General features: G+C 56.0%; 1 protein-coding gene across 1 annotated transcript; it reads right to left on the bottom strand.

The window, feature by feature from the left end:
- Positions 1-1,702: 1,702 nt before the first annotated feature.
- On the bottom strand, positions 1,703-19,258 carry ACE (angiotensin I converting enzyme). Its single transcript, XM_063178965.1, is given in 26 exon segments — positions 1,703-2,334; positions 2,586-2,773; positions 3,302-3,424; positions 3,810-3,908; positions 4,105-4,249; positions 4,496-4,719; positions 5,138-5,310; positions 5,568-5,665; positions 5,995-6,186; positions 6,373-6,516; positions 6,704-6,791; positions 7,210-7,368; positions 7,636-7,772; positions 8,255-8,466; positions 8,916-9,038; positions 9,242-9,340; positions 9,600-9,744; positions 11,081-11,304; positions 11,741-11,913; positions 12,446-12,543; positions 12,670-12,861; positions 13,092-13,235; positions 13,957-14,044; positions 15,283-15,450; positions 18,678-18,922; positions 18,925-19,258. Coding segments are annotated over 26 exon segments (4,191 nt in total). The 5' UTR covers positions 19,244-19,258; the 3' UTR covers positions 1,703-2,143.
- Positions 19,259-26,579: the final 7,321 nt, after the last annotated feature.

The raw sequence follows: 26,579 nt of genomic DNA on the forward strand, positions 1-26,579 counted from the left end.
TCCTTTTTTCTGCTTTTACGTTTCTTTTTTCTCCTTAGGGAGTGATTTCGCTGAGCCTCCTAATTTCAGCTGCAGGCATGATGCAGAAGGCAGAAGGCAGCAAAATCTCTCCAGATGTTATCACAACGGGGAAGGGAAATCATCCTTGGTTTAAAGCTATCTTGTAAAACACTGCTGCTGGCTTGGCAGAGCCCTTGGGGCACGAGCTGGCCCTCAAAAGTCTCACCCAGGCCCCCCATCTCAGCCAAGAGGCTCCAGTGGAGCTCAAGGTGGGACCTTCAGCCTCCCCCTGGGCTGGACTGGGCATAACCTTGTGTCCAGCCCCATCTCCTGGGTGGACTTTGCGCCTGTGTTGAAGGCAGCCTGGTGGCCAACCCCATCCCATCTGCTGCGTGGACCTTGGCCCCGTGTGGAAGGTTGGCTGGTGTCCAATCCCACCTGCTGCACACAGCTTGGGCCTGTGCTGAAGGAGCCTCTGGATTCTGCACGGCTGGTGGGCCTGGGCTCTGTGTGCGCCTCTGGACACAGCTCAGGGCACCCTCATCCACCCTCGTGTCCCCGGCAGGACAAACTCATCTCCTGTGTGGATTCTCTGATGTCTAACCAGGGCTGAGTGTGTGTTGCACTCCCTCAGTGACAATGTTCAGCGCGGCTCTATTTTTTTCTTCCTTTTTAATCCTCTTCTCCAGAAAGCAATTTTCATGAATCTTACAGGATCTTGATGACCTTGGAGACCTCCTTTCCTCCACTAATGGGGCAGACAAGGAGCCAAGGAGCTCAAAATCACCAGCGAGGATCCGAGCTGGATGGAGCACACCTGCACCAGCCTGCTTTCCCAGGCTGAAAATACACTTGGCTCCCAGCTCAGCTCTCCCCGTGCCAGGTCTGTGCTCCGTGAGCAAGGGAAGGGGGGAGAGGAGGGAGCCTGGTGTGCTGGGATGGAAAGCAGATGCCCTGGGGTGTGAGAGCTGCTCGGGGCCTGGGATTGTCACAGAACCAGGGAAGGTTGGGGTGCCACCTCGCCGTGGGCGTCCTGCGCTCGGGGAGACGGAAAGCAAACAAACACCCGAGCGTGGGCGGGCAGACACCTGCCTTGTGCTCCTCTGCCAGGTGCAGGGAGCCGCTCCCGAGCCTCAGCTTCCCGCGACCGAGGGCAGAGGCCACGGGATGGGATAGGGACGGGTGGATCAGCCAGATCCCCTCATTTCCCCTGCTGCTCCGGGCTGCAGCAGATCACAGCTCTTTAAGGCTGCAATAATCCCCGGCCTGGGATTAGTTTTGCGCCTAATCACTGCAGAACAAATAGGAAGTTTTATTTACAGAAGCAGAAGAAAGACGAGGCCGGGGATGGGGAGGACAGTGTGGGGGGGCACGGGTGGGCCTCAAAGCACGGCTGATCCCAAGATAATCAGGAGCTGGAGGGCAGGAGGCGATCGCTGACCTTGGAACCCCCTCCCCGGCCCTTACGTAAGCGTGGCACTGCTGCTGGAGTCACAGCGGCGGTGAGCTCCAGCCTGGTGACCCCCAGCCCTTTAAACAGCTCGTGTCTGGACTTTGGGGATGCCTGGCCCTGATTCAGCCCCTCCCTGAGGCACGTGAACCCACGAGCTGTCAGCTCTGACGGAGCCGCGGTTCAGGGGAGGATGGAGGTGCTGCAAAGGGATGCTCATCTTTCACCTGCAAGAAGAAGCCGAGCTGCTGCTCCAAGGGGTACGAGACACAGGTTTATTTTTCATCCATGCAAGCGAACAGCCTGGTAGCAGGCAAACCAGGATGTGCTCCATCCCTCCCCAAACTGCCCTCTGTCACTCAAGTCTCTGTGGCTTTGCCCACAGATCAGATTTGGCTGGTGGGTGACCAGGCTGGACCAGCTCCAGCCCTGGGCACAGGGGCAGCTTGTGACGGCTCCGTGCCTGCCGGAGCCTCAACTTCTCTTTCCCCTGATTCAGACATTGGCAAATAAATAGCTCTTCTCTGCTCTGGCTCTTGCATAGTGGAAAGGAATGTCTGACCTGATAGGAGAGAGTAATCCTGGGTTGTGGAAACCCATGGCTTCCTTGGCAAGTGTGCCCATGGCATGGCTGCCAGCCTGGCCAAGTGCCCATGCTTGCACCCTGTCTGTTGCCCTGCTGGTGGCTCTGCCTTATTTCAGTTCCATTTCTGAGATGGATGTGAAGGCCTTTCCCCTGACTAAGAAGAACTTGACACCGAAGAAGATGGTGGTGATCAGGAAGAGGAGTGCCAGGGCGAGCAGGACCCAGCCCCCAGCTGTGGCTTGACTTTGGGTCAGGGACATTCCCAGGAAATCAGTTTTGCTGGAGTCATCTTGCTGGGCTGGAAAAGAGAGAAAAGAGAGACATGGTTGTTGCTGAGGGCTCTGGGCTGTGGTGTGTTGGGCCACCTTTCTGGTCTCTTGGATGCCCTTTGGCCTCAGCTCCACAAGGAATCAAGGAGAAGTATCCAAACACCCAGAGGTTTTTGGGATGGCCAAGCGGCACCAAGAGAGCTCCACTTCATTCTGCCCCTGGTGAGGGCTGAGCCCTGGCCAGTCGTGGGCCTGCTGTGCTTGGCTGAGCCCTGCATACCTGTGTAAGGAGTCCAGCTGTACTCGGGCCAGCCCAGGACCTCCCCGTTCTTCTGGTTCTCTTTCTCCAGCCACGTCATGAGTGGCTCGAAGTAGCTCATCAGGGCCTCTGCTGACATGTTGGGCTGTCCTGTGATGAGCTGCATGGCTTCGGGCCATGGCTTGCTGAAGCCCAGCTTCAGGGCATCCCTGTGGCAGGAGAAATCAGCTCCAGTGCGTTCCCCATCACCCTCTTGGCTGCCAGCCCCTCCCTTTCCCTTGGAGCTCTTGGTGTCAGCATCTCCCTGGGTACAGGCTGAGCCCCCAGAACCATAGGGCTGCCAGCCTGGAGCACAGGGAAGGACATTTATCTGTGGGGGAAAGAGGGCTTTGCACGGGTTAAAAACCTCCTGTGAATCTAGCCTGATGCTGAGCAGTCCCTGGGTGAAAGAGTTAATTTTGCAGGTGCTTTGCTTGAAGCAAGGGGGTTGTTTTCCCTAAGGAACTGGGGGCTGGGAGGAGGAGGAGGAGGAGGAGGGAGCCTTCGCCCTGTCAGGGGCCTAGCTACCATCTAGTGGCTGCCTTTGCAATCACAGCCCCAGCGCCCAGCCCAGGGTGTCCCCCCAGGTATGGGATGGGAGGGATGACCAGGGGCTCTGCTGCCTCCTGTCTTGCTGGGCTGGCTTTAAGGAATTTGGGGATATTTTTGCCTTGGCTTTACCCTGCCCACACACCTACCCCAAGATCTTCCCAGCCTCCTTGGACTGGTAGATGTCACAGGTGTGCAGGGGACCGTTGTGGCCAGCTGCATTGCAGAGTGCCTGGTGGAACTGGAACTGGATCACAAAGCTGACAAAGTACCTGGTGGAGAGGAATGGAGAGATGGGAATGGACCCTGCTTGTGCCTGTGCAACAGAGGATGTGGCTCCCCTCATTCTCTGGCTGCACCCTCCCAGTCTGGAGGAGCATCAGTGGTTTTGGAGCTACACCTTCTCCAGCTCAGCTCAACCTGCTGAGGCCATTTCTCCCATAATGTGTTTTATGTTTGTTGGAATGGATGAGCTCGTCTTCCTTGGATAGGGAGAAATTCCCCTAAATTCAGACTTCTTAGGGTCTCTGGAGCTGCCCAGCCCATGCAGGATGATACCACCAGCCATGGAGAAAGGTGTCATTGCTGGCGTCTGACCTGGGCATCCTGCTTCTATGTCCAGGTGGTGTCCCTCGTGCCCCAGGCCTGCTGGCTCACCTAATGTAAGGGACGTTGGCAGGAATGTGAAACTTTGCCCCGGGGTCAAAGTCATCTTCAGACCTCAGCGCTGGTGGGCACAAGCCCTGGTACTTCATCCTGTGTGAGAGAGGGAGAGTCAGGCCAGCTGGGGAGGAGGAGATGGGGCAAAGTGGGAAGGAACAGAGCGGGGTGTGAGGACAGAGGGAGGGGCTGTGCATCTCATCATTCCCATTGCAGTCGGCTGGACCACAGGGAGAAAACACCCAGTGGGATGACAGCCTTGTTTCAGAGAGGAGTCTGAATTCAATCCTACCTGAGGTTCCACCACTCCTTGTTGTACTCATCCTCCTTGATCCGCCCATCAAACACCTTCCAGCGCCACTGGTCCATGAGGTACCCGAAGGGCAGGAAGGCAATTTTGTCCAGGGCGATGCTCATCAGGTAGTTAATATCACTTTCTGCCCAGGGCACGAAGATGTGAGCAAGTCAGCGCTGTACCCACCTCTCCTCCCTCCGTGGGTCATTCTGCCCCAGAACTGGGTGTCCCCAACAACTCCTGTCCCCTCCATTCATGCAAAGCCACCATGTGTGTCCCTGAGCCCTTCAACCTTGCCCAGCCCATCCTGGCCATGTGCATTTCCAGCTGTTCCCATCAGCATCCCCACATTTGCTCTCCAATTGCACATTGCGACCCTCCAGCTCACCTTCGTTTTCCATGACCTGGTCCAGCAGATTGATGCTGTGGAGGTGTTTGGGGGTGGAGACAGACAAGGCCATGACATCCCCAACAGCCTCGTGGAAGCCAGGGTTGGCCCCGTCACGGAAGGAGACGGGCTGGTCCTTGTACTGCAGGAAGTACTGGACGTGGCCCATCTCGTGGTGCACTGTGATGAGGTCGTCCATGTTCACCACGGTGCACTGCTTGATCCTGGACCAGGACACAGGGGTTGGGGGAAAAGGGAGGGAAATGGTGGCATGAAAACCTCCAGGAACCATCAGATCCCCTTGAGCTATTTTTCCTTTCTATGCGCCCCCTCCCCACATCTGATGCCGCGCCAGGCTGGTCCTACTCCACTGGGTTGGTCTCTTCCTCCTCCTGCATCTCCTGCTGCCCATTCCCTGTCCCTGTTCATCAGCTTTTTCATTCTCCAGGACAGGGCAGGCATGGATTGCCCTCCATCCACCATGGGGACTCCTACCAGCATCTTGGCTACCAAGAGAAGTGCCACAGCTGGGGAGCCGCAGCCACACTGCGGTGGCATCAGCCCACCTGCCCTTATCCTACAAAGACCCTTTCAGCCCCAGCACCACAGCAGCAGTGGGCACCCCCTGCTCCCCAGGGGCACCTGAAGTCCTTGCGGTTGTAGAAATCCCAGGCTGAGGCGTGGCACACCACCTCCCGCCCGTCTGACGGCTTCTCAATCATGGACTTGTCCCAGAACTCCTGTGGCATCGGGATGAGGCCCAGAGAGGTGAAGAAACGGTCTGACTCCTCAAACATTCTCTTGGGTGTCCAGCCCTGGGGAAAGAGCAGAGACCTGCTGAGGGGCAATGTGGAAGGATGGGAGGACAGGGATAACCTCGTTCTGGGCAGGGGAATCTCCTGGAGTCAGCTAGACTTGGATCCAGGTCTTGGCATATAGAGGTAGGGAGAATACAGATGAGGCATGGATTTTTTTAGCAGCATTAGAGCATTTGGCAGCATGGGTGGTGGCAACAGCCAAAGATTGCTGGGTCCCAAGGGACTTCCCCAGAGCAGCCTAGAAAAGCACTGACCTGGTTTTTCATGGCCGGGGTGGCGTCCACCTTGGTGGCATCTGGGAAAGGTACCACCAGGTCGAAAATGTTGGACCATGACTGAGCCCACATGTTGCCTGGGGAGCACAGAAGGATGACACACGTCAGGAGGGTGACAGGGAGAGGAGAACAACCAGTTACTCCCTCCTCCTGCACAGGTGGATCACCCTGCCTGGTCCCTGCCCTGTCTGCATGAGGGCAATGCAGGCAGGAGCCCATCCATGCAAGAGAAGTCAAATCATGCTGAGCATGCTGCCCTTCCCTGGGGCAGATTGTCCTCTATCCCCATCCCAGGGGACTTTTCCCTTCAGCCAGAGCTGGACAGAGACCAGTGTTAACTCTTGGCACGGCACAGAGACAGCCACACCTGGTGGGAGAAGCAGCATTGCTCAAGGAGAGCCCTTACCTAGCAGATGGGCAGGGATGGGACCCTTCAGGTTGATGTGCTCTGCACCATAATTTTTGTAGAGGGCTCGCCGTACATAAGCATGCAGGTTGAGGTACAGGGGCCGCAGCTGCAGGTACAGCCTCTCCAGATCTTCCTCAAAGGTGGGTGTCTCATACAGGGATCTCCAGTAGGCCCCGTTGTCCGTGTAGCCTGTGGTAGGGCAAGAGCAGAAGCTGTCAGACTCTTCTTCTTGGGCAAGACTCTCTCTTGCTGTTCAGACACTCCAAGAAAGTGAGAGTAGATCTGGGAGTTAGTGAGACCTCCACACCCTTGGGATTGTGACCCCCAGTTGGGTGAAGAGGGCCGTGGTGGGCTCCAGGGGAGCAGGGCACTGACCATTGAGCACGGCTGCCTTGTTGCTCAGCTCCACATATCGCTTGTAGTTGTTCCTCATCTTCTTCCCAGAAGCGTCCCGCCAGCCCTTCCAGGCAAAGAGGAGCTCATCGTAGTCCCGACAGGTGGCCATTATGTTTGTGAGGTCTGAAAGAGAACAACAAAGCCACTGAGATGCTGTTGGATGGGCTGAGCAGGTGCAATGGTTCTGTACTGTGTTGCTCAGGGGCCATCACAGAGAAGGTGAAAGAACCCTTCGTGGCCTTTCTTCATGCCCCCACTTAAAAAATTCCCTCCCTTCTGATGCCCCACAGGACACCCTGCTAGATCTTACCAGGATCCAGTGGGTGACAGGTTTTGTTCTCTCTGCAGACCTTGGCCACGCTGTAGGTGGTCTCCATGTCTGAGAGCAGGGTGTTATACTGCAAAGGAAATCAGAGTGTGTAAAGTGGTTATCCTTGCTCCTGACATTGGAGGATATTGGAGGGTGTCCCAGCCCATTGAGGTTTTTGGGTGTTTTACTCTGGTCCCTTCCAAGATCAAGTGTGACCCCAACGGAGGCAACACTGAGTCCATACAAGAGGCCCCTGGGGCCAACAAGCAATGTGCTATTGTCACCCAAAAATCCAGGCCCTGCTGCAGCCTGGGATAGGCAACCTTTGGGTGGGAAACCCTGAAGACAAGGACTTTGGCTTTGTGTAGAAGGTGCCAAGCTATCACCTTCTTCAAGGCAGATGGTGGCTGCTCAGTGGCATTTCTTAAAGTTTGAGAGAAGCTTTTGTCTTCACACAAGGTGATGGCAAGGGACACCCTCTCTTGCTCTGTCCCCTTGCCACTCACCTCCTTCAGCTCATCCTCAGGTAAGGCTGCCCTCTCAATGACACTCAGCTTCTTGAGGATGCGGGTGACACTTTGGTCCTGGAAATCGGAGGTGTCGAACCGCCTGGCCCTCATGCCGTACTCCAGGGTGTGCTTGGACATGGCCAAGTTCTTCTCCAGCTACAATGGGAGAAGAAGAGTTACTTCAGGGAGAAGACACAGGCCACTGCTAGAAGCACCACCTGGCATGCCACAACTGACACCTTCCCCTTTGTGGGCACCTCATGGGATGATGAGGGTTTTCAAGGAAAAGGGTGAGAATGTTTTCCCTTTACGAGGGGCAGAGGCTGCCCTGGTTTTCAGAGCTTCTGTGAAGCATGCCCTGGGTACCACCTGCCCTCCCTGGCTGCTGGCTCTCCCTGCACAGCCCCAGGGTCGTTCCCATACCATGATCTCCTTGTTGTGGTCAGTGATGTTGGTGTTGTAGACCCAGGAGGCCTCGGTGTAGGCATTCCACACTTCCTCAGCTGTGCTGTTGTACTCGGACAGGAACTCTTTGGCTTGTGCCTCATCTGCTATTTTGTCTAGAGGAGGAAATAAATGGGGGAAGACATGAGAAAGGTCAGGAGAGTTGCAAGAGCACTATGGAGAAGCTTTTCCCAGAACTGCTGGTCCACTGAAGGATGCCACAACTTGGGAGCAGGCTGAGCTAAGAACTGGGGGAAGAGGTGCCCAGCTGGGGTGTCCACCAGACAGAAGATGGGACAATAGGGTAAGTTGCATGCTCTAGGCTCTCCCACATGAGCACAAAGGATACAATTAAGAAGAGAAACTCTTCACACCATGACTGATGACACCACCACACAGCCTCAGACAATGGCACCTGCCTCCTGGGAAGCAACACCCCATGGGACTTCACTGGAGCTGGTTATTCCTCTATTCCTGATAGGGGGAACACCCCACCCACAGCAGAGACCTTCCTCTGCTTCTGCCTGTGCATTAATGATGTCCCTTGGAGGACTTCTTCCTGGCCCTCCCCAAACCCAGGAGGGAGCTGCAGCCTTACCAATGCCTTCAGGGTAGCCTTCAGGGACAGGGGGACGCCAGTCAAACTCAGGCCAGCCCAGCACCTCGTTGGTCTTGTTGTTCTGCTCCTGAAGCCACCTGGTGACAGGGCTGAAATACTCCAGAAGGGGTCCAGCGTCCATCTGACCCGAGCCAGTGAGATTAAAGAGGATTTCCTGCCACGACTTAGAGGATCCAACTTTCAACACTTCCCTGTGGAGGAGCAGAACAGCAAGAGCCAGCATGAGGCCAGAGGATGGATGGGAGAGAAGCAGTGATATCATCTCAGCATCTTAAGGGTTGAAAATGCTGTTCCAGGGTGGGACATGAACCTGGAACTGCCCTGGAAGCCACCACTTGTCCCCAGTGTGGGAACTGAGGATTCCTTGTCACACACTCATGCATTTAACACCCAGGGAATCAACAGGAGCCAACTGTGCTTTAGTGACCTCTAGGTGGGAGCTCATGGCTGGAACAACAGCAACACTCTGGTGGTGAGGACCACTCACCCCACCCCAGTGCTTCCACGTATTTCCATCCATCCATCCACCTGCAAAGCTATTTCTCCAGTTCACTTTTCCTTCCTTTCTTCCTTTGCACACCATCAGCTTCCATGCACACATCTGCCCATGGTGATTTTCCTGACCCTCCTCTGTCCCCACCTGAGTTTGTCTCCAGCCTCTTTGGACCTGTAGATGTCACAGGTGTGCAGGGGGCCGGTGTGGTTGGCGGCCTGGCACAGTGCCTTGTGAAACTGGAACTGGAGGATGAAGCTCACAAAGTACCTGCCAAGGAAGCCCATGAAGGTCAGAACTGGGGACAAAGGGAAGCAGACAAGTCCAAGAGCTCAACCCCAACATTTGTGGTCCAAGTGTTGGGAGATCTCTATGTCTTGAGCAGGAGCAGCACATGACAGTCCCTGCTCACAGAGGTCATACCCCACCCATTGCACCCCAAACCTTGGTTCCCTTACCCACATTTCCTCTACCTGATGTAAGGAGTGTTCCCTGGGATGTGGTACTTTGCTCCAGGGTCAAAGTTGCTCTCATTCCTTGAAATCGGGGCGCAGATGCCCTGGTATTTGGTTCTGTGGGCAACATGAGCATGGGAATAATAAAGGGTCAGAAGAATCTAGTGAAAGGATGGGGGAAGGCTTGGCACAGTGCTGAAGATATCTGCACAGTTAGAGCATGATTCCATGTATATCCATCCATCCATCCATCCATCCACTGTTCTCCCACCGTTTCCATGGCTACTTTTACGCTTTTTCTTTCCTCTTTCCTGCCTCCCTTCCTTGCATGTGCCCAGCTCCCACAGCCACGTCCCCCCTTGGTGGCTGTCCCCACCTCAGGTACCACCAGTCGTAGTTGTAGCGGCTCGGCGGCGTGCGGCCGCTGAACACGTTCCAGCGCCACTGGTCGATGAGGTAGCCAAAGGGCAGGAAGGCAATCTTCTCCAGGGCCATCTTCAGCAGGTAGTTGATATCGCTCTCTGCAGGAAACAGAGCCTGAACCAGGCTGGAAAGGATTCTGCATAGAAAGCACTACAGGCACTAGAATTTTAGTGGGCAAGAGGGTGGGTAGATCTGGATGAGAAATGGGCACAGCATCTCAACTTCCAACCTTTTTCCTAGAGAAGGTTTTGTAGGACACAGGAGGTTTCTATAAATACAGTTACACGTGCCTTTTACTGAGTGGGGACAATGACAATGACAAATATGGTGTTCCCTTGTCCTTAGCCCAGCTCTCGGAGCTAGAAGGTCTTTGGTGAGTGTAAATCTTCACACTTCCACCCTGGGGCCTCAGGATGAGCGGCTTTGGGGGAGTTTGTTCTGCAGTCACACCACTGCAGAGGCTCTGATGGTTCAGACCCAGAACCAGAGTCAACTCTAGGACAGCCACCACCGTACCATGAGGAGCACAGGGGATGGTGACATCTGTTCTCCCCCTCAAGGAAACCCAGGGAAGGAAGTTTGGAGAAGGACCTGCTGGAGACCCAGCTGAAGCTGTGGGGTCAGGGAAGGGTTGGCAGCACTGCCCTGAGGGGCTGTTGGCTGCCTCCACCATGGCAGCCGGGCTGCCAGGGGCTGGCAAGCCGGGTAGCAATGGCTTGAGGCAGAGACCATCTGCCTCGCTGTGTTTATGCAGCACTGGCCCGATGCTCTTGGCTGCTGTGATGTCTTTCTTGTCGTAAAACGTATTTAATGACACGGCAGGAGGATCCCAGGACTGTCCCTCTTCCGCCAAGCAGCGCCTGGGGCAGGTCTGGGAGTGCTCAATTTCTTCTGCCACCATCTGATTTGATGTGTTGGCTGAGGGATGTCAGTGGGAGGAAGAGGCTCTTGATGAGCTGGGCAGTGCCTGCAGTGACAAGTCGTGCCCTGCTGTGCTGGCTGGCAGCTGGACACGTCACCCTCTGCCTGCCCTCGTGACCGTGCACGTGCGTGCTTGGTGCCACCTCCCCAGAGCCACAGCAGCAGCTCCGCTGGTGGATGCTCCTTGGGCAGGGAGGAATGCTAGAAAGGTCAAAGCCAGTCAAGCAAAAAAATGTTGTTTTCCAGTTTGGGCTCTTTTGGTGAAGGGAAAGGCACAGACGAGCTCTGGAGAGCGTCACTCCTGCCTCAGGGGTGAAGAGAATGGAGCCAAGAAGGGCTCTCATGGACCCATGGAGACAGGAGGGGGCTGTGCATGCACCCATGGGGATGAGAAGGGGTTGTGGCAGTTCTGGGCTGCATTGCCAGACTGCAACCCACCCTGGCGTGTCCCAAACCCTTCCCAGTGCCACGGGCAGTGCCAGGCCACCCAGCTCCCCAGAGTGGCTGCCATACCTTCATCCTCAGTAGCATTGCTGAGGAGACCGATTTTCTTGAGGTGGCTGGGGGTGGAGACAGAGAGGGACAGGACATCCCCGATGGCCTCGTGGAAGCCAGGGTTGGCCCCGCTGCGGAAGGACACGGGCTGGTCCTTGTACTGCAGGTAGTACTGGATGTGGCCCATCTCATGGTGCACCGTGAACAGCTGCTCCATGGTCACCGTTGTGCACTGCTTGATCCTGTGAAAACAGCACTGCCTGAGCCCAGTGAGGGACCCCTGAGCTGCCTGTGCACCCCCTTGATGGGAAGGACTCCCCACAGTCCCAGAGAGGGTGGCAGCACCCCACAGGGTGAGGGAAAGTGGAGGGGACGGCAGGGCAGCATTGCCACTCCAGACCTCACCTCAGAAAACGCCACACTGGGGTGCATGGCCAGGCTGGGGTACCCAAAAGGGTGGGAGGGGTACCCAAAAGGGTGGGAGGGGTACCCAAAAGGGTGGGAGGGGGTACCCAAAAGGGTGGGAGGGGGTACCCAAAAGGGTGGGAGGGGGGGTACCCAAAAGGGTGGGAGGGGGTACCCAAAAGGGTGGGAGGGGGTACCCAAAAGGGTGACCACCAACAGGGATAGGAGAGGGTCTTGCCCTGTAGCCCTGGGTCCCCGCATACCCCCACAGACCTGAAGTCCTTGCGGTTGTAGAAGTCCCAGGCCGAGGCATGACACACCACCTCCCGCCCATCTGTCGGCTTTTCCAGCATGGAAAACTCCCAGAATTCGGGGGGCATCTCCAGGAGCCCCAGGGAGGTGAAGAACTCCTCCGAGACCCGGAACATGTGGGTGGCATTCCAGCCCTGGTGGGAAGCAAGCGATGGGTTATGGCTGAGGAAGGGGCTGCCTGTGCCCTGGGCATTGCCTCCAGGGCTCCAGGACTGTGGGAAGGGGGTGAATTGCTCCCCAGGACTGAGGTCCTGCCCCTCTCTCTGTGATGGGGAGGCCCAGCCCCAGAACTGGTGTGAACATTGCTAAAAAGCACCGAGCAATGGTGCTGGAGCTCAGCAGGGGCAGGAGAAGGGAGCAGGGCTTATGCCCAAGAAGGGCTTGAAGCTGTGTGATGGTGTGAATGCAGCAATGCAGCCCCCAGCCTGGGCACTGGCAGCAGTCCCAGTGCACTGCCCACTTTTGTCCACCTGCTGCCTCTTTGGTCATTGCCAGATATGGAGTAAGATAATTTCTTTGTCCCTTCCCCTCCCAGACGTGGATTTTCTGCTGTCCCCTATACAAGTATGAGAAAGGACTCCCATGGGGTCACCGTCATGGGCCTGCCCTGGCAACACCTCCCGCTTTTTCTCCCTGGTCCCTCCAATGAGTCCCTCAGCCCATCACCTGCTGCACCATGGTGCTCGTGACATCAAGGTTGGGCTTCTCAGGGTAGGGGATCATCAGGTCATAGATGTTGTTCCACTGCTGAGCCCACATGTTCCCTGAAAAGAGAAAACAGCTGGAGCAGAGCTGGTGGCAGGTCAGAAGAGAAACACAGTGATAACTGGGACCTCTCTGGCCTTGTGTGTGCCCCTCTGGGCACAGGCTGGGGGAGGCTCATCTCTTACCCAGGAGGTGAGCAGGGATGGGACCCTTCAGGTTGATGTACTTGGGCCCATAGCGGTCGTACAGCTTCCTCCGGACGAAGGCGTGCAGGTTGAGGTAGAGCGGCTCCAGCTGGTTGTAGAGGTGCTCCAGGTCCCTCTCAAAGGTGTCTGAGTCGTACCAGGAGCGCCAGTAGCTGCCTGTGTCATCGAATCCTACCAGGGACACAGGGAGAACCTCTGTCTCCAGACCCCCAAACGCTGCCCCCACTACCCACCCCCAAAAGGCGCGACCAGGGACTAGCAGCAGGATTTTCCCCCTTTCCCTAAACTGTTGATACTTGGGAAAGAGAAGCTGGATGCCCGGCTGCATCCCAGTGTCCCAGTTCCAATTTCCACCCCGGCTCCCTGATCAGGCCCTGTTTGGGGACCCCCTGGGTTTGTACCATCCTTGGCGTAGGCGGCGTTGCTGAGCTGCACGAACTCCTGGTACTTGGGGCGCAGCGGGTTGCCTGCGGCGTTGTGCCAGCCCTCCCAGGCAAACAGCAGCTTCTTGTAGCTGCGGGACGTGGCCATGATGTCCGACAGGTCTGGGACAGAGGGGACAAGGAGAACGTAAGGAAACGGAGCCCTCCTATTTTTCGGATATTTTTCAGATTGCTGGAGAGGGAGGCACAGCTCTGCAGAGGCGCCACCACCACCACCACCGTGCCAGACCCCAGTGCCTGTCACTCTAGGACACGAAACAGAAAAATGTGGGCACTGGGTTTTCTAAGGGAAAAAAGAGGGAAGTTTAATTCTGACTTCAACATTTGTAGATTTCCAAAAGGGACAGTGGCTCTGCAGAGGTGCCACCACCACCACCGTGCCAGACCCCAGTGCCTGTCACTCTAGGACACGAAACAGAAAAACGTGGGCACTGGGTTTTCTAAGGGAAAAAAGCAGGAAGTTTAATTCTGACTTCAGCATTTAGAGACTTCCAAAAGTGACAGTGGATTGAAGGGTGAAAGTGCCACCTCTCCAACGACACTGGGCAAACTAACAGTTTATTAAATTTCTCTTCTTTTATAAAAGAATGCAAAACTATAAATTATTTACATCAAGTGTGTGAGAAAGTTCATTACAAGAATGTAAACATCAGAAGGCTTAGAAGAACTTAAAAAAACAGGGTGACAAGTGCCCATCCTCACAATGGGACAATTCTGATTAACGTGGGTGGAACCCAAACCCACCAAGGATGTGGGGACCTGGACAAAGTCCTGGCCTTGGGGTGCCCAGCAGCTGACAGGATCAAGGGGACAGGGACCATACCTGGCTCCAGATCCCAGCAGGTGCCATTGGGCAGGCACACCTTGGCCGTGGAGTAGATTTTGTCCATGTCACTCAGGATGGTGTTGTACTGTAGGAAAGGGAAAGAATGCTGAGAGGAAAGGGGGTGCCAGGGGACAGGAGCAGCCCTTCAGGATCTCCCTGCTCTGCAGCGTGTGTGTCCAGACGGATGTGGGGAAGGATTGGTGTGTTTATACAGCACATTTTTGGTGAGATAAGTGTGTTATCACTCGGGGGTTTTGGCGTGGTGGGAGCAGGGAGGCTCTTTGGGACAGACAATCCATGCTCCAGAGAGGGGCTGTTTATAAAGCTGTTTGTCAGTGGGGCCACGGCACAAGCTGTTTATCTAAATGGGTTAAAAAAAAAACAGGAGAAGAAAAGCCAGAGGATGAGGGGGGTTTATTCCTGTGAACTGCAACAGCAGCAAACAATAGCAACAGGAGGTTTCCTGGAACATTCCTGGGAAGCCCACTGTCAGGGAAGGAAATTCCTCTGCTCTGTCCCTCTCTCCACTCCCATTCCTCTGCTCCATCAGTGCAGAGGGGATGGGGACGGGGACAGTGGTGGCTGTGGGATGGAGCTGCCCAGGGATGGGAGAGACATGACTGATGAGCAGGGAGGAGACGTGATGCTGTCTGTTGTCTGGAGGAGGCAGGGATGGGTTTCCTGGAAGGAACTGGGGCTGACAGCTCTCCGGAAGGGATTGCATCACGAGGCTTTGCCAGGGCTTGGCTGGGAATGGCTCTCAGGGAGCTGTGGGTCAGGATGGAAGGGCCTGTCCTGTGCTCACGTAGAGCAGAGTGCCTGCCAGCTTGAGCCTGGGCAATATTTTCATGCATGGAAATCAAAATTCAGATAAACTGCCCTGAAAGCTCAGGATGTCCTGATATCCTTGGCATGGAACAGTGTCACCAAGGCACAGCAGACTTTGTCTTATGGGGAGCTCAGGAGCTGGGTGGCTGCATCAGCCCTTCTTTTCAGTGGGCTGCATACCTGATGAGCCCAGAGGGGTTGGGACAGCCTGGCTGGTCTCCAGGTGATGCCCAAGACTGCTCTGTGTAAGCAGGAAATCTCCAGTTCCTGCTGGGACAGCTCTAAGATAAGGTTAGGGCTGGCTAATAGGGCCAGAAGGCATCCTGCATCCCCTGGAGATAGCACCCCATCTCCTCCTCCATCAGTGTGTAAGGCCAGTGACACCCTCCAAAACGCAACAGGCCAGCAGTGGAGTCTGGATGCTTGTGAGAAATCCCCCGAGGGCATTTCACAGCACCCCACCCTCGCCCAGGGCTCCTCCGCCACCTTGCCTACCTGCTCTCTCATCTCCAGGGGCAGGTTGGAGGGTCCCAAGGTCTGGATTGATCCGATGATTTTCCTCAGCTGGGGGTCACTGAAGTTACTCCAGCTGTCGCCATAGAGCTCCTTGGCTTTCTTCCCCCATATCTCCGTGAAGTTCTGCTCCTCCAGTGATGCTGCCACCTGCATGGTGAGAGGGGACGTGGGGGCTCAGGACCAGCCCTGGGAGGTGCCAACACCCAGGCGATGGTTTGGGGGCCAGGGCAAAGCCATGAGGGTTTGTGGGAGTCAGAGGTGACAGGACATGGGGTGACAGGCAGGGCTGTCCCCAGCCCTTGGCACCCATGGATAGAGACAGCAGCTTCCATCTGTGTGTGCAGCCCCTGCTCCCCCGTGGAGCTCTCCATGAGCACCCATGGGTGGCCTGTGAGGGTGTTTAGGAGGAGCTCCAGGGTCTCATAAGGGATGGGAGTGCTGGGATTGGGTGTCCAGGCCATGCAGTCAGGGTGTCTGGGTGCTCCTGGGCTGCCTTTGACATCTGCTGGACCCTGCTTTTGGAAGGAGCTCTGAGGTCTGGCTTATTTTTATTTCCAATCCTGCTGTTTCTCACTTTCACAGAAGCCCAAAAGAGAACTATAAAGGTGCCACATCCACCTTTCTCTTTCCTGTAGGTCCCCACTATGTCTGTACACTTCTATTTCTCTACATTCCTCAAGTGGCTGTCTGCACCCTAAATGCCACATCTGGTGTTCACCCATTTGCTCTGAATCCCCAGTTTTGGGTGTCTCTCTGCCACCCAACTCCTGCTAGCCCTGATCTCCCTTCCTGGGGCCATGGGCTGCCTGTAAGCTGCTCAAATAACACTGTGGGGTGTTATTTAGGCAGCTGGGGCTGTGGCCCTGCTTTTGGGATGGGGTGCATTGCAGGTGTTTGTATCCCAGCCTGATCAGTGTCAGCTGTATTCTTGGGAAGCTGCAATCTTTTCAGAGCGTCCTGGCCCTGTGCAGGGGGAGTGAGGTGGTGCAGAGTGCCTGGTCAGTGTCCATGTGCCATCCTGGTGTGATTTATGGAGCTCATTAGCTGTGACTTGTGGCATTTTTAGCCTGGATCCAACACGCCTGGTTTGTTTTATTTTAATCTTCACATTCCCTCAGCAGGCAGCAGGGAAGGAAGGGAGTTGTGGTGTGGCAGAGTTGGAGGCAGATACCCACACAGCTGTGGGACACAGGGGTGGGAATGCCAACAGTGCCAGGTGCCCCTGGCTACCCCTCACTGCTTCCCTTGGACATCCCAGTGCCCACAGCATCACTGGCATCAATCCCCCAACATGCCAGCCCCACAGACACCCTGCTCTCGCACCACCCCTCTCAACAGGAGATGCCTTTACCCCTTCCCAGGCCCCGTGCAGAGCTGGAGGAAGCAGAGTTCAGCTGTGTTTTGTTTTGTCCTTGAACAGGCACCTGTGTTTGTTCAGGCAAATCGTGCCCTAAACCCTCCTGACAGCTCTGGTGGAGTGAGCTGAGGCCACTGGTGCTGCCTGAGAGCCCCTTGCCGTGGCCATGCCCAGCAATCCTGGCCCTTCCTCCTGTACCTGGGCGCTCTCTGTGGGGTGCTCAGGAGCCCCTTGGCACCCACAGCTTCAAAGCTTGCCCCAGTCCCTCCCTGCTGGGAGCACAGTGAAGGCTCAGGACGCAGCTCAGGGCACTGGGACTGCCTTGGCCCAGGCATTCTGCACCCAAACATGAGCAGCTCCCAGGCCCCATTGCCTGCCTCTTGCCCAGAATCCCAACTTGTGAATGATGGTACATCTGTCTGTCTGTCCATCCCTACCTCTGATCTCCTGCCTCTCATGTCCCTTTGTCACAGGATCCCCTTTTGTGGCAGGCCCCAGAGCTGCCCATGCCCTGGTGGCCTGGCTCAGCCCCTCTTGTGTTATGGATGAGCAGGGTTTGCTGGCCCAATGCTCCCCCAGATCCCCCAAATTCAGCCTTTTGGGTCCTGCTGGCCAGCTGTTATTCCTTTAGGATCCAGTGACTCCCCATCCCAGCACACCTCCCTGCTGCCCCACCATGGGCTGATCTCAGGGGTTCAGATCCCCTCCTCTACCTGTTCTGGCTTAGGAGCCTTGACATTGCAGGCAGCTCCTGGACATGATCCTCACACATTTAATAGCACATAAAGGGGGGGAAAGCTGCTCTGGAAACACCTTCTGAGAGAAGTCCATGCAAGGAGCTCTCCTGGCCTTAATGATGGGCTCAGTGTAGCTGGGATGTTCCTGCTCTGCCCCAAGGTCCCTTGCCCCACCACATCTGCAGCTAGAGCTGGATGCCTGCCCAGACATCACGTCAGCTTGACAAAAAAAGGCTGAGGGGGCACCTGGGCCCTCTTGAGTGTCCTGCCAAATTGGCAGTGCCCAGACCTGGCAGTGATCTTTCCCCTGCACAGGAAGATGCATTTCCTTCCTGCACAGGACACACTGTGCTCCCGTCCCCACGGCATCTGGAGGGTTCAGGGCTCTGTGTGCCAGCCCCTGTGTGACACTGGGCTGGACAAACACACCTATGGGCTGCACTGCCCTTGTGCCTCTGTAGCCACAGCACCGGCAGGTGTGCCCTGAGCTGTGGCTTGTCCCTGACCCCGTGCTGGGGCCACCAGCAGCTCCCTGAGCACAGCTGGGACTGGGGAAACCACTGCAGCCTGTCCAGGCACTGCCACTGCCCGGGCTGGGCTGGGCTGGGCTGGAGCTCACCTGACCGAGAGCAGACCCAGGGCTGCTCCCTGCCCCACTTAATACACCCCAGACACATCCAAACTCCTGGGAGAACACACAGCAGCCTGAGGGATGCGCACAGCATTGCTCCCTGCAGAGGTTCCTCCTGCACTGATCTGGGCTGATGTCTAATTCCCTACAGCCTGGAGTGCTTTCCCACCTCTGTGTTTGTCCCCGTGGGCTGGGGGCACAGGGACAAGAGGTGGCAGGCTCAGTCCCGATGCCACCCAGCTGCTTGTGTGCACTTTGGGCTCCTGGTGTCCTCCCCAAACTAAAACCCTCAGCACTGGAATGTGGTGACACCAGGCAGGGACAGGGACATCTGACACCTGGCCCAGTTCTGGGAAGGGGGAAAGTGGAAGGTGCTGGGAGCAGGGAATCACCTCCAAAAATAACCTTGACTCTGCTCTGGGACCAGAGCTGTCATTCTGGGGCAGAGTCTCTCTGAAAGCCAATTTGGGGCAAACCCCTGCAGCTCCTGGACCACAACTCCCACCCTCGGTTCGCCACCCCGAGGTGCCGAGACAGAAACCCGCCGGGAGGAAGGGAACCCCACCAATGCCTCCACCGTGCCCCAGCCCCCCCAAACCCCGCGCTGGGGACCCCGCCGCGGCGGCATCGCCCCCGTCCCGCCACCCACCTGCAGAGCGGCGTTCTCGGCCGTCAGGTTGGTGTTGTAATTCCAGCTGGCCGAGACGCTTTTGAAGAGGACGGTCTCGGCCGTGCTGCTGTAGTTTGAGGCGAAAGCGGCGGCCCCTTGCTCGGTGCTGTTGTACTGGAGGGGCCCGAGGTCGGAGCCAAGGGCACCTGCGAGGCTCAGCCAGAGCAGCAGCGCCGGCGCCGCGGGCATCGCGGGCATCGCGGCCGGAGCGCGGCACCGAGGGGCCCCGTTCGGTGCCTTCCGAGACGGCTTTGCCTCCGCCGCCGGCTGCTTATAAGCCGGCAGCTTTCGCGCAAACCCTGCCCACCGAGCCTGCCTCCCCTCGCAGATAAGAGCCGAGTGTTCCGCTCTCCCTCCGGCGGCTCCGAGGCTTGCGCGAAGGAGAACGCTGCCTCGGGGGGCAAAGTCCTTCTGGCTCCTGGCAGTGCCGGGAGGGAAGGGGAAGGGGCTGGGATAGGAGGGAGGGAAGGAGATGGAGGAGAATCCAGCGAAAGGCAGAAAAAAGAAAGAGGAGAAAGGATGGGGTGGGTGAGATGCAGCTCCATCCCTGCAGGGTCCCAGTTGCCTCCTGATTTGGCGCAGTGGTGCTTAGCAGAAGTCAAGTGGTCCTTAGCAGGACTCCTCTCACCTGCATCACACGGCACACGCCCCTCGGCAGCACCCTGAGCACCTGCGGGGGCTGCAAGGGCAAGCACAGGAGGGAAACTGTTCCTGTAGGACACAGCCGAGGTCTGTCTCGCACTTCTTCCTGCCAAAGGGACCCCCTTCCCAACAGAACCTCATTTTTCAACAAAACAGAGTATTCCTCCTGCTTGTGAAGGAAATCACATCACATCACACCGAGCGTTTTGGACTTGGAGGCTGATGACAAACGAGTAACAAAAAGTTCCTTCAAAATGAAAACCAGACCTGTGTTGATGGGCTTGATAGCTCCTTTGTTTTGTTTTGTTTTCTATTTACTCAACTAAATCCCTTTTCCCCAGGGTCTGGCCTCAGCCCTGGGAATGGTGCCTGGGCTGAACTTAGACCCTGGGTTGCCTGACCTCACGATTCCTTGTTGGAGCAACCACCCCATAGACACAATAGTGAACACCTGCCAAGAGAGAGCTTTTTCTAGGAGGGAACAGAGGGAAATCCCTTGACCTTTTATCCCTGATGGGAGCTGCAGAGCAGCTGGACACCATCATGGACCCTTGAAGGAGTAAGTGGGGTGACTCCATGGGGACAGTGTGGCCACTAGAAAAGGGACACGTCCTCCTGTCAGCACTGGGCATCCTATGGGGTGTGCACAGCCATTAAAAAACAAACAAAACTTAGAAGACTGCAACCCTCTGATGTCTATTAAACCTCACACCAAAAATCACAACTTCACACCCTGTTCTTGCACCCTCCACCTGCACAGGGTGATGTGGGCACACGAAAACCCTTTATCCCCCTGACCAGGAATCCCCCCTGCACCAGCACCACCTGTGAGCCTGGGCATTGCAGAGCTGGTGACAGAGTCAGCATCTGCCTCCAGCCCCCCTTGCTGACCCCTTTCCTCACCAGCCATAGTTTTCTGGAAAGTCCAGTTTACTGGGAAGTTGGAAAAAAAAAAAAAAAAAAGGTTGGTTTGGGTCCAATTTGGCTGGAGACCAAGGGCCAGTGAATGGAGATTTCCTGTCCCCCTGCAGCCTCTGTTCCCAGCTGCACCAGGGAGGGGTTTTCCCAGCCCTGGGTCCCTGGTGCAGCCTCTGGCACCAGTGGGGGTTTCAGGAGATCAGTGAGGCCAAAACAGTCAGTGCAATGTCACTGGTATCCGGGAATCACAGCATTTGAGGCTTTTTTCCAAGGCTGATGTGTCCAATGGATGATCCTTCAGGAGAAGGGTAGTGCTCCATCCTTTTGTACAAGAGTGTCTTCCAAGACCGGTCCAAGTAGGGCTGCTGCTGCTGCTGGACATTGTGCAGGAGAAAAAGTTCCTCTCCAAGGCTGGATCTCCAGGGATGCCCATGGCTCTGTGTCACCCTATCTTGTAAAACTCCAGCTGCATCAGGCAGAAAGATATCCCGCATGTAGGAGAGCACTGGCAGGTTGTGTTGGTCCAGGAAGGCAGGTGAGACGCCTGCAAGCTGTCAGATGCTCGTTGCCACCTCTGTGCTGCCCCAAATCCATTCTGTGCTCCCACCAAGGGTGGGCTCTGAGTCACCTGTGGGCATTCTGTGGAGCACTGGGACCAGTCCCTGCTGTCCCCACCCCTCTCAGGGGTGCTGGGGTGAGTGATGGGCATCCATCAGCTCCCAGCCTGCCGGGTACCCAGCGCTGCCAGCACCACAGACCAGAGGGGCAGGAGATACCGAAGAATGTGAAAAATGCGTTGCCAGGGAGACGGATGCGGAACTGCTCGAGAGGACGTGGGCTGGACGTGATGGATGTCCCCAGCAGCTGCCCTGGCCCAGAGGGTGCTTCCCATCAGTTTGCATCGCCGTCATCCCTCCGTGGAGACCTTTCCTTCCCCCTCCCCGGGGCACGTGTGACAGGACACGTGTGCCATGGCCGCGGTGTCGCCGCAGCGCATCGGCCGTGACACCGCGGCCGTGCCTCACACATGAAGGAGCATGACTTGCTCTCAGCATTTTGGGTCAGTTCCTTGGCTTCCCAGACCTGCAAAATCTCCCTGCCCACAGCCAGCAGTGCTGGTGCAGCCCAGAATTCCCAGAAGAAAGAAATAAGGAGTTTTGATGGTAAATGTTTCTTCAGGGGGCTGCAAGGTGTCCATGATGGTGGTGTGATGGGAGATGGTAAGCAGGTGTGGTGGAGCAAAGGAGCAGGAATTTGGGGATGGCCCTGGTGCTGGCTGGGAAGATGTGGTGATTTATGTGTGTATATCCCAGCCTTAAGGCCTCTGGCTGGGGATGCTCAAAATTATTTTCCCCTTCTTTTATTGTAGACCGTATTTTTTGCTTCTCCGTCCCGCCATTTCTTAAAGGGTTCAAGGTTGCTTCATAACTTCTGTCTGATCCATCTCTCTAAAGAACCAAGGAGCTTGTGGAGGTGAGACAAAGGATTCCCTTTTGCAGAGAAATCATTCCTTCTGTATTTAGCCCCAAAAGGAGCTTTTTTTAGCCCAGAGTGCAGGGCTGCGTGTCACTTTTCCTGGTGGCTGTGGTTTCATGGGCATGACAACTCCTGCACCTGTTGGTACAAACCGCTGCATTGAGATATTTTCCTCCCTCTCCAGACCCTGAGTTTAGAGGTGGCTGCTTTATTTACTGATGAATTCAATCAATTATCATAGCGTGTAATTCGCTAAGCTGCTTTCCCAGCTGTGGTGATGCTGTCATGAGGGACAGGGGGAAAAAACACCCCTCCAGTCCAAATTTTTCATCTAAACAAATAGCTTTTTTTCCCCCTCAGCCTTCCAAAAAACTAAAAGAAATGTCCAAAGCAATCAGGCTTTTTACCATTTATTTCAGACCTCTGATTGCTTAGATAATTTTTAGCTATTCCAGTGAGTGTTGGAGCCCCTTGATGTCACCTGGATTTGGGGACTGTAATGGCAAGAGGACACAGAAATCCTTGCTCCCGCTGTCTGAGTGCAAAAGGTCTCTGCTGAGCAGTTTTGGCATAACTGTGAGGCTGTTTCCAGCTTTTTCCTGGATTTAAGGCGTGCTGAAAGCCTGGTGTGTCCCCCCTGAGCGGGGATGGGGGGCAATGAGCTCCGGGGGAGCTCACCCTGGCCCCACGACAGCAGGTGCTGCTCTATCACTCAAAGTGCACACTCAGTAGAATGCAGCAGAAAGCTCCTTATCGTGTCAAGTTCCCACTCCACCCCATAAAAACTCCTTCTAGCACATTCCTGCCCTAGGACAAGGGTCCATTGTCCCATGGAGAGCAGACCTGGCGCAGGTGTGGGGACACATGTGACCCAGCTGGCTGCACGGGGCAGCCCGAGAGGGACCGTGTGTTCTCCCCAGCTCGGTGGGGCTGGGGGGGAGTGGGGAAGGGACACACATGTGGTTTTCACCATCAGAGCTCCTCAGCCTCACTCCCAGACTGGGACCAGTGCCAGCAGCTCAGGGATGTGCCCATTGCAAAGAGAGTCCTGAGGATGTGCTGTGACACTGCAAGGCCATGAATGTGCAGTGTGCTGAGGGTACTGGTGGACTCAAGGCTGCTAAATGATTCCCATGTTTTGGAAGGGTCCTAAAGAAATGTGAAACCCCAGTAGTTCAGCCCTTGTGCAGGATATGTGCACAGTGCCAGGCACACAGTCAGGAACATCTCAGGGCAAGAAGTAAAAACCTGGTGAGAAATCATTGCTGGTTCTTCATCTCTCATCCTTCATCTGTCCTCCTCAATTCCTCCTTCTTCCACCTTCATTTCTCATCTTTCATCTCTCATCCTTCGTTCTTTGTCCTTCATCATTATCCCTCATCCTTCGTCACTCCATCCCCCATCTTTGCCACTCAGCCAGAGCTGGGCATGTTACAGGGTGAGCAAAGAGGCCAACGTGTTCCCCTCTGCACCTATCAACCCGATAAAACACGGCAAAGTCCATTATTCCCCCCCCCACCTTTAATAAATGAAAACAATCCCAGCCCTGAGGCGAGCGAGCGTGACTGTTCCTGGAGCATTAATCATCCTCTGGGAGCCCAGCACGGGTTATCGACGCTGTTTATCCAAGCTGCTATTAAAAAATGGCCATAAACTTGCCTTCAGCCTCCCCTGAAGGAGATTAAGCGTCTGCAGGGGCTGCGCTGGGCTGATTGTATCGCCCACCCCACGCAGCAGAGTTGTGTTCCTGGGGAGGAGGAGGACAGGGTGGCTTAATTGCTGCCAGGAGGAGAACCAGAGTCTTTTCCAGCTGATTTGCAGCCTGGGAAGGATCCAGGTTCTTGAGGAAGCTTTGTCCCAGCTGGGAATTACCTGTTTTTCAGCCCTCACAGCTTCCCGGGGAACTGGAGATCAGCCCTTTTGATGTTAATCCCAAGCCATCCTTCAGCCACCCTCTTGGCAGCCACTGAACCTTCCAACATGACTGTTATTATTTCTCTTATGTTTAGTGGAAAATGGCTAATTTAGCCCCAGGTTTGGGGTTTCACATGGAACAGCAGCAGCTTGAGGTTGTTTCAGGCTGCACCTCAGCTCCTCCAAGGCAGCTGGGCTCTTGAATCTCAGTCCTCAGGGGAGGCATCTTGCAAATTAGCATTTCTTAGCAATAAGAATTTGATTTAGGAAGGAGAAGAAAGAAACCAACCAAAAGAAGTTAGATCAGCAAAATGGTAATTTAATAATCCGTAGCGGAGAGAGGGAAGACGCCCATGCCAAGGTGGGAGGCACAGTTGGGCAAGGACAAGAACTGATGTTTTTTCCATGAGTTATCAGTTGATGATGCTCTTATTGATCCCTGGATCCTTGACAGCCCAGGACAAGCCTGGAACGAATTCCAGCTCAGCCAACAGCTGGGGAGCTGGAGCAGCATCTCCAGAGCCACCTCAACTCACTGATCTGAAGGAATCTGTGGCAGTCCCAAGCACACCCGAGCATGCTTGAACACCTCTAAGCATCCCTGAGAAGCCTTGAGCATCCCTGAGCAGCCCAAGAGCTCTCAAGCATCCCCCCAACCTGCAGGTCCATGCCAGGACAGCCTGCACAGGTTCTGGTGCCTAAGTGGCACATCCCCATGCCAGCAGTGCCACAAGGATTTCATTACCTCCAGCCTGGGGAAAGCTCAAGCAGATTTAATAAAGCCATTATGCCCCTGGCAGAGCCTTTAATTAAAGAGCTCGTTATAAATGGCTGCTGCTCCCTGGTAAGAGGAACTCAGCAGTGAAGCAGCTCATTTGTCCCTGGATTGGCTGCCACCACGGCCCCTCAGAAAACACTGCCATTGTTCCCGCTGTATGGATGGGACAAGATCTACCTCCGTTCAGTCCTGAAGGCTTAAGGGCTGTTCTCTTTCCTTGTCTGCTGGAAGTTGAGATAGTTCAGCTGGACACATGTTTATAAACATTTCTAAACCTATTTGGTATTGGGTTACACAGTGCTGCTCTCATCAGGGCGAACCTTTATGTCTTGCCAAGTATCCTAAAGGATGAATCCCCAAATCTGAATCAATCTGTGGATTTTCCAAGGGTCTCAGCTGGGCTTTAGATGGGGGGAGTTCTCCCTCTGCTCTGCCCAGCCTATCCCAGCCATGGCACAGCCTGGTGGCTGAAGGTTTTGTTTATGGTGGCTTTTATGGCATTAGCAGATGACTCTGCCATAAACCATTTTCCAAGCAGAGATAAAGCCCCAGTGGAGGCTGGATAGTGACAGCGACTCCTCTGGCAGCAACACACCCCATGCCCCATATCCTGTGCCTCACCTCCCTCTGCTCGGGGTGGTGGCTCTGGGACTCTGCCCCGGACTTTGCTGCTGCTGTGTCAGGGCTCTGGGGCTGTGGTGGGGTTTCAGTTCTGCTGAATCATGCTGTGGTGGCAGTGGCGGGTCCCCGTGTCCTGGGGTTTGTGTCCCGCAGCACAAGTCTCTGCTGGGCAGGGAGAAGGGAATGAGGATGTTGGTGGGGGTCTCAGCTGGGACTTCGGGTGCTTTTACTCAGGGTTTCTGTGTGGGTGACAGCAGACTCCAGTGCCCAAGAGAAGGGCTGGGGGAGCAGCCCTGCACCCCAACAGAGGCTGTTACACCTGAGCCTCTGCACCACGGCAGCCCCAGGTGCCACCAGCCACTCCGAGCGCCAGGATGCTCCAAGCTCCCGTGGGTGGTCGGGGGCAGAGGGTGCTGCAAACCCCACCATGAGTGAGGGTGTGCTGGTTCCCCGGGGCGCTCTGGCTCTGGGGGTCCCTCTGGGGGTGCAGCCTTGAGGCTGCTGCCGTTCCTACCCTCTCCGTGTCTGTCCCCTACGGGTGATCCAGGGCCGAGGATGCTCCAGATCCTCTGGGCGCTCCCTCCCTCCTTCCCTCCTTCCCTCCTCAGGGCGCTGCGCGGCGCGGGCTCCTGGTGACATCTAGCGGTGTCACACACAGGGACAGGCACAGGGACGGACACAGGGACAGACACAGGGACACGGACACACGGACACAGCGATGGGCTGGTCCGCAGGTGCCGCTCGCCCCACTGCTGCATTCCCGGGGGCCCTGCCCGCACTCGGCCAGGAAAAGCTGAGATGGGGACACCCCTCCTCTCCCCCCAGTTCCCTTATTTCCCCTCATGTCGGGTCTCCAGGCCCTTTCTCCCTCAGGGATTCTCCGCAGGCAGTGCAGGATGTGCCCGGTGTGCTGGGAGGGCTGGTGGTGGGGCAGACGGAGGCGGGGGGGTGATGTCTGCCATTCCCTTCTGCCATTCCCCGCTGCCATTCCCCTCTGCCATTCCCCTCTGCCATTCCCTTCTGCCCTTCCCCTCTGCCATTTCTCTCTGCCATTCCCCTCTGCCATTCCTCTCTGCCATTCCCCTCTGCCATTCCCTTCTGCCCTTCCCCTCTGCCATTCCCTTCTGCCATTCCCCTCTGCCATTCCCTTCTGCCCTTCCCCTCTGCCATTCCCTTCTGCCATTCCCCTCTGCCATTCCCTTCTGCCATTCCTCTCTGCCATTTCTCTCTGCCATTCCCCTCTGCCATTCCCTTCTGCCGTTCCCCTCTGCCATTCCCTTCTGCCCTTCCCCTCTGCCATTCCCCTCTGCCATTCCCTGATCCACCAGCCCAGCCAAGGGGCTCTGGTTCCCAGGATGTTACTCCAGGGCTGCTGGTGGCTGGCAGGGATGAGCCACCAAGGCCCAAACACAATTTAAATGGTGACAAAGGCCCTGTGCAGGGGACAGTCCTTGGCCTTGTGCTGGGCCGGCAGGGCCTGGTGCTCCTGGCCTGCTTGGGGTGTCACAGGGCGCAGGGGCTCAGGTGGGTGC

The sequence above is a fragment of the Melospiza melodia genome, chromosome 30 (assembly GCF_035770615.1).
Source record: "Melospiza melodia melodia isolate bMelMel2 chromosome 30, bMelMel2.pri, whole genome shotgun sequence".
Lineage (NCBI taxonomy): Eukaryota > Metazoa > Chordata > Aves > Passeriformes > Passerellidae > Melospiza > Melospiza melodia.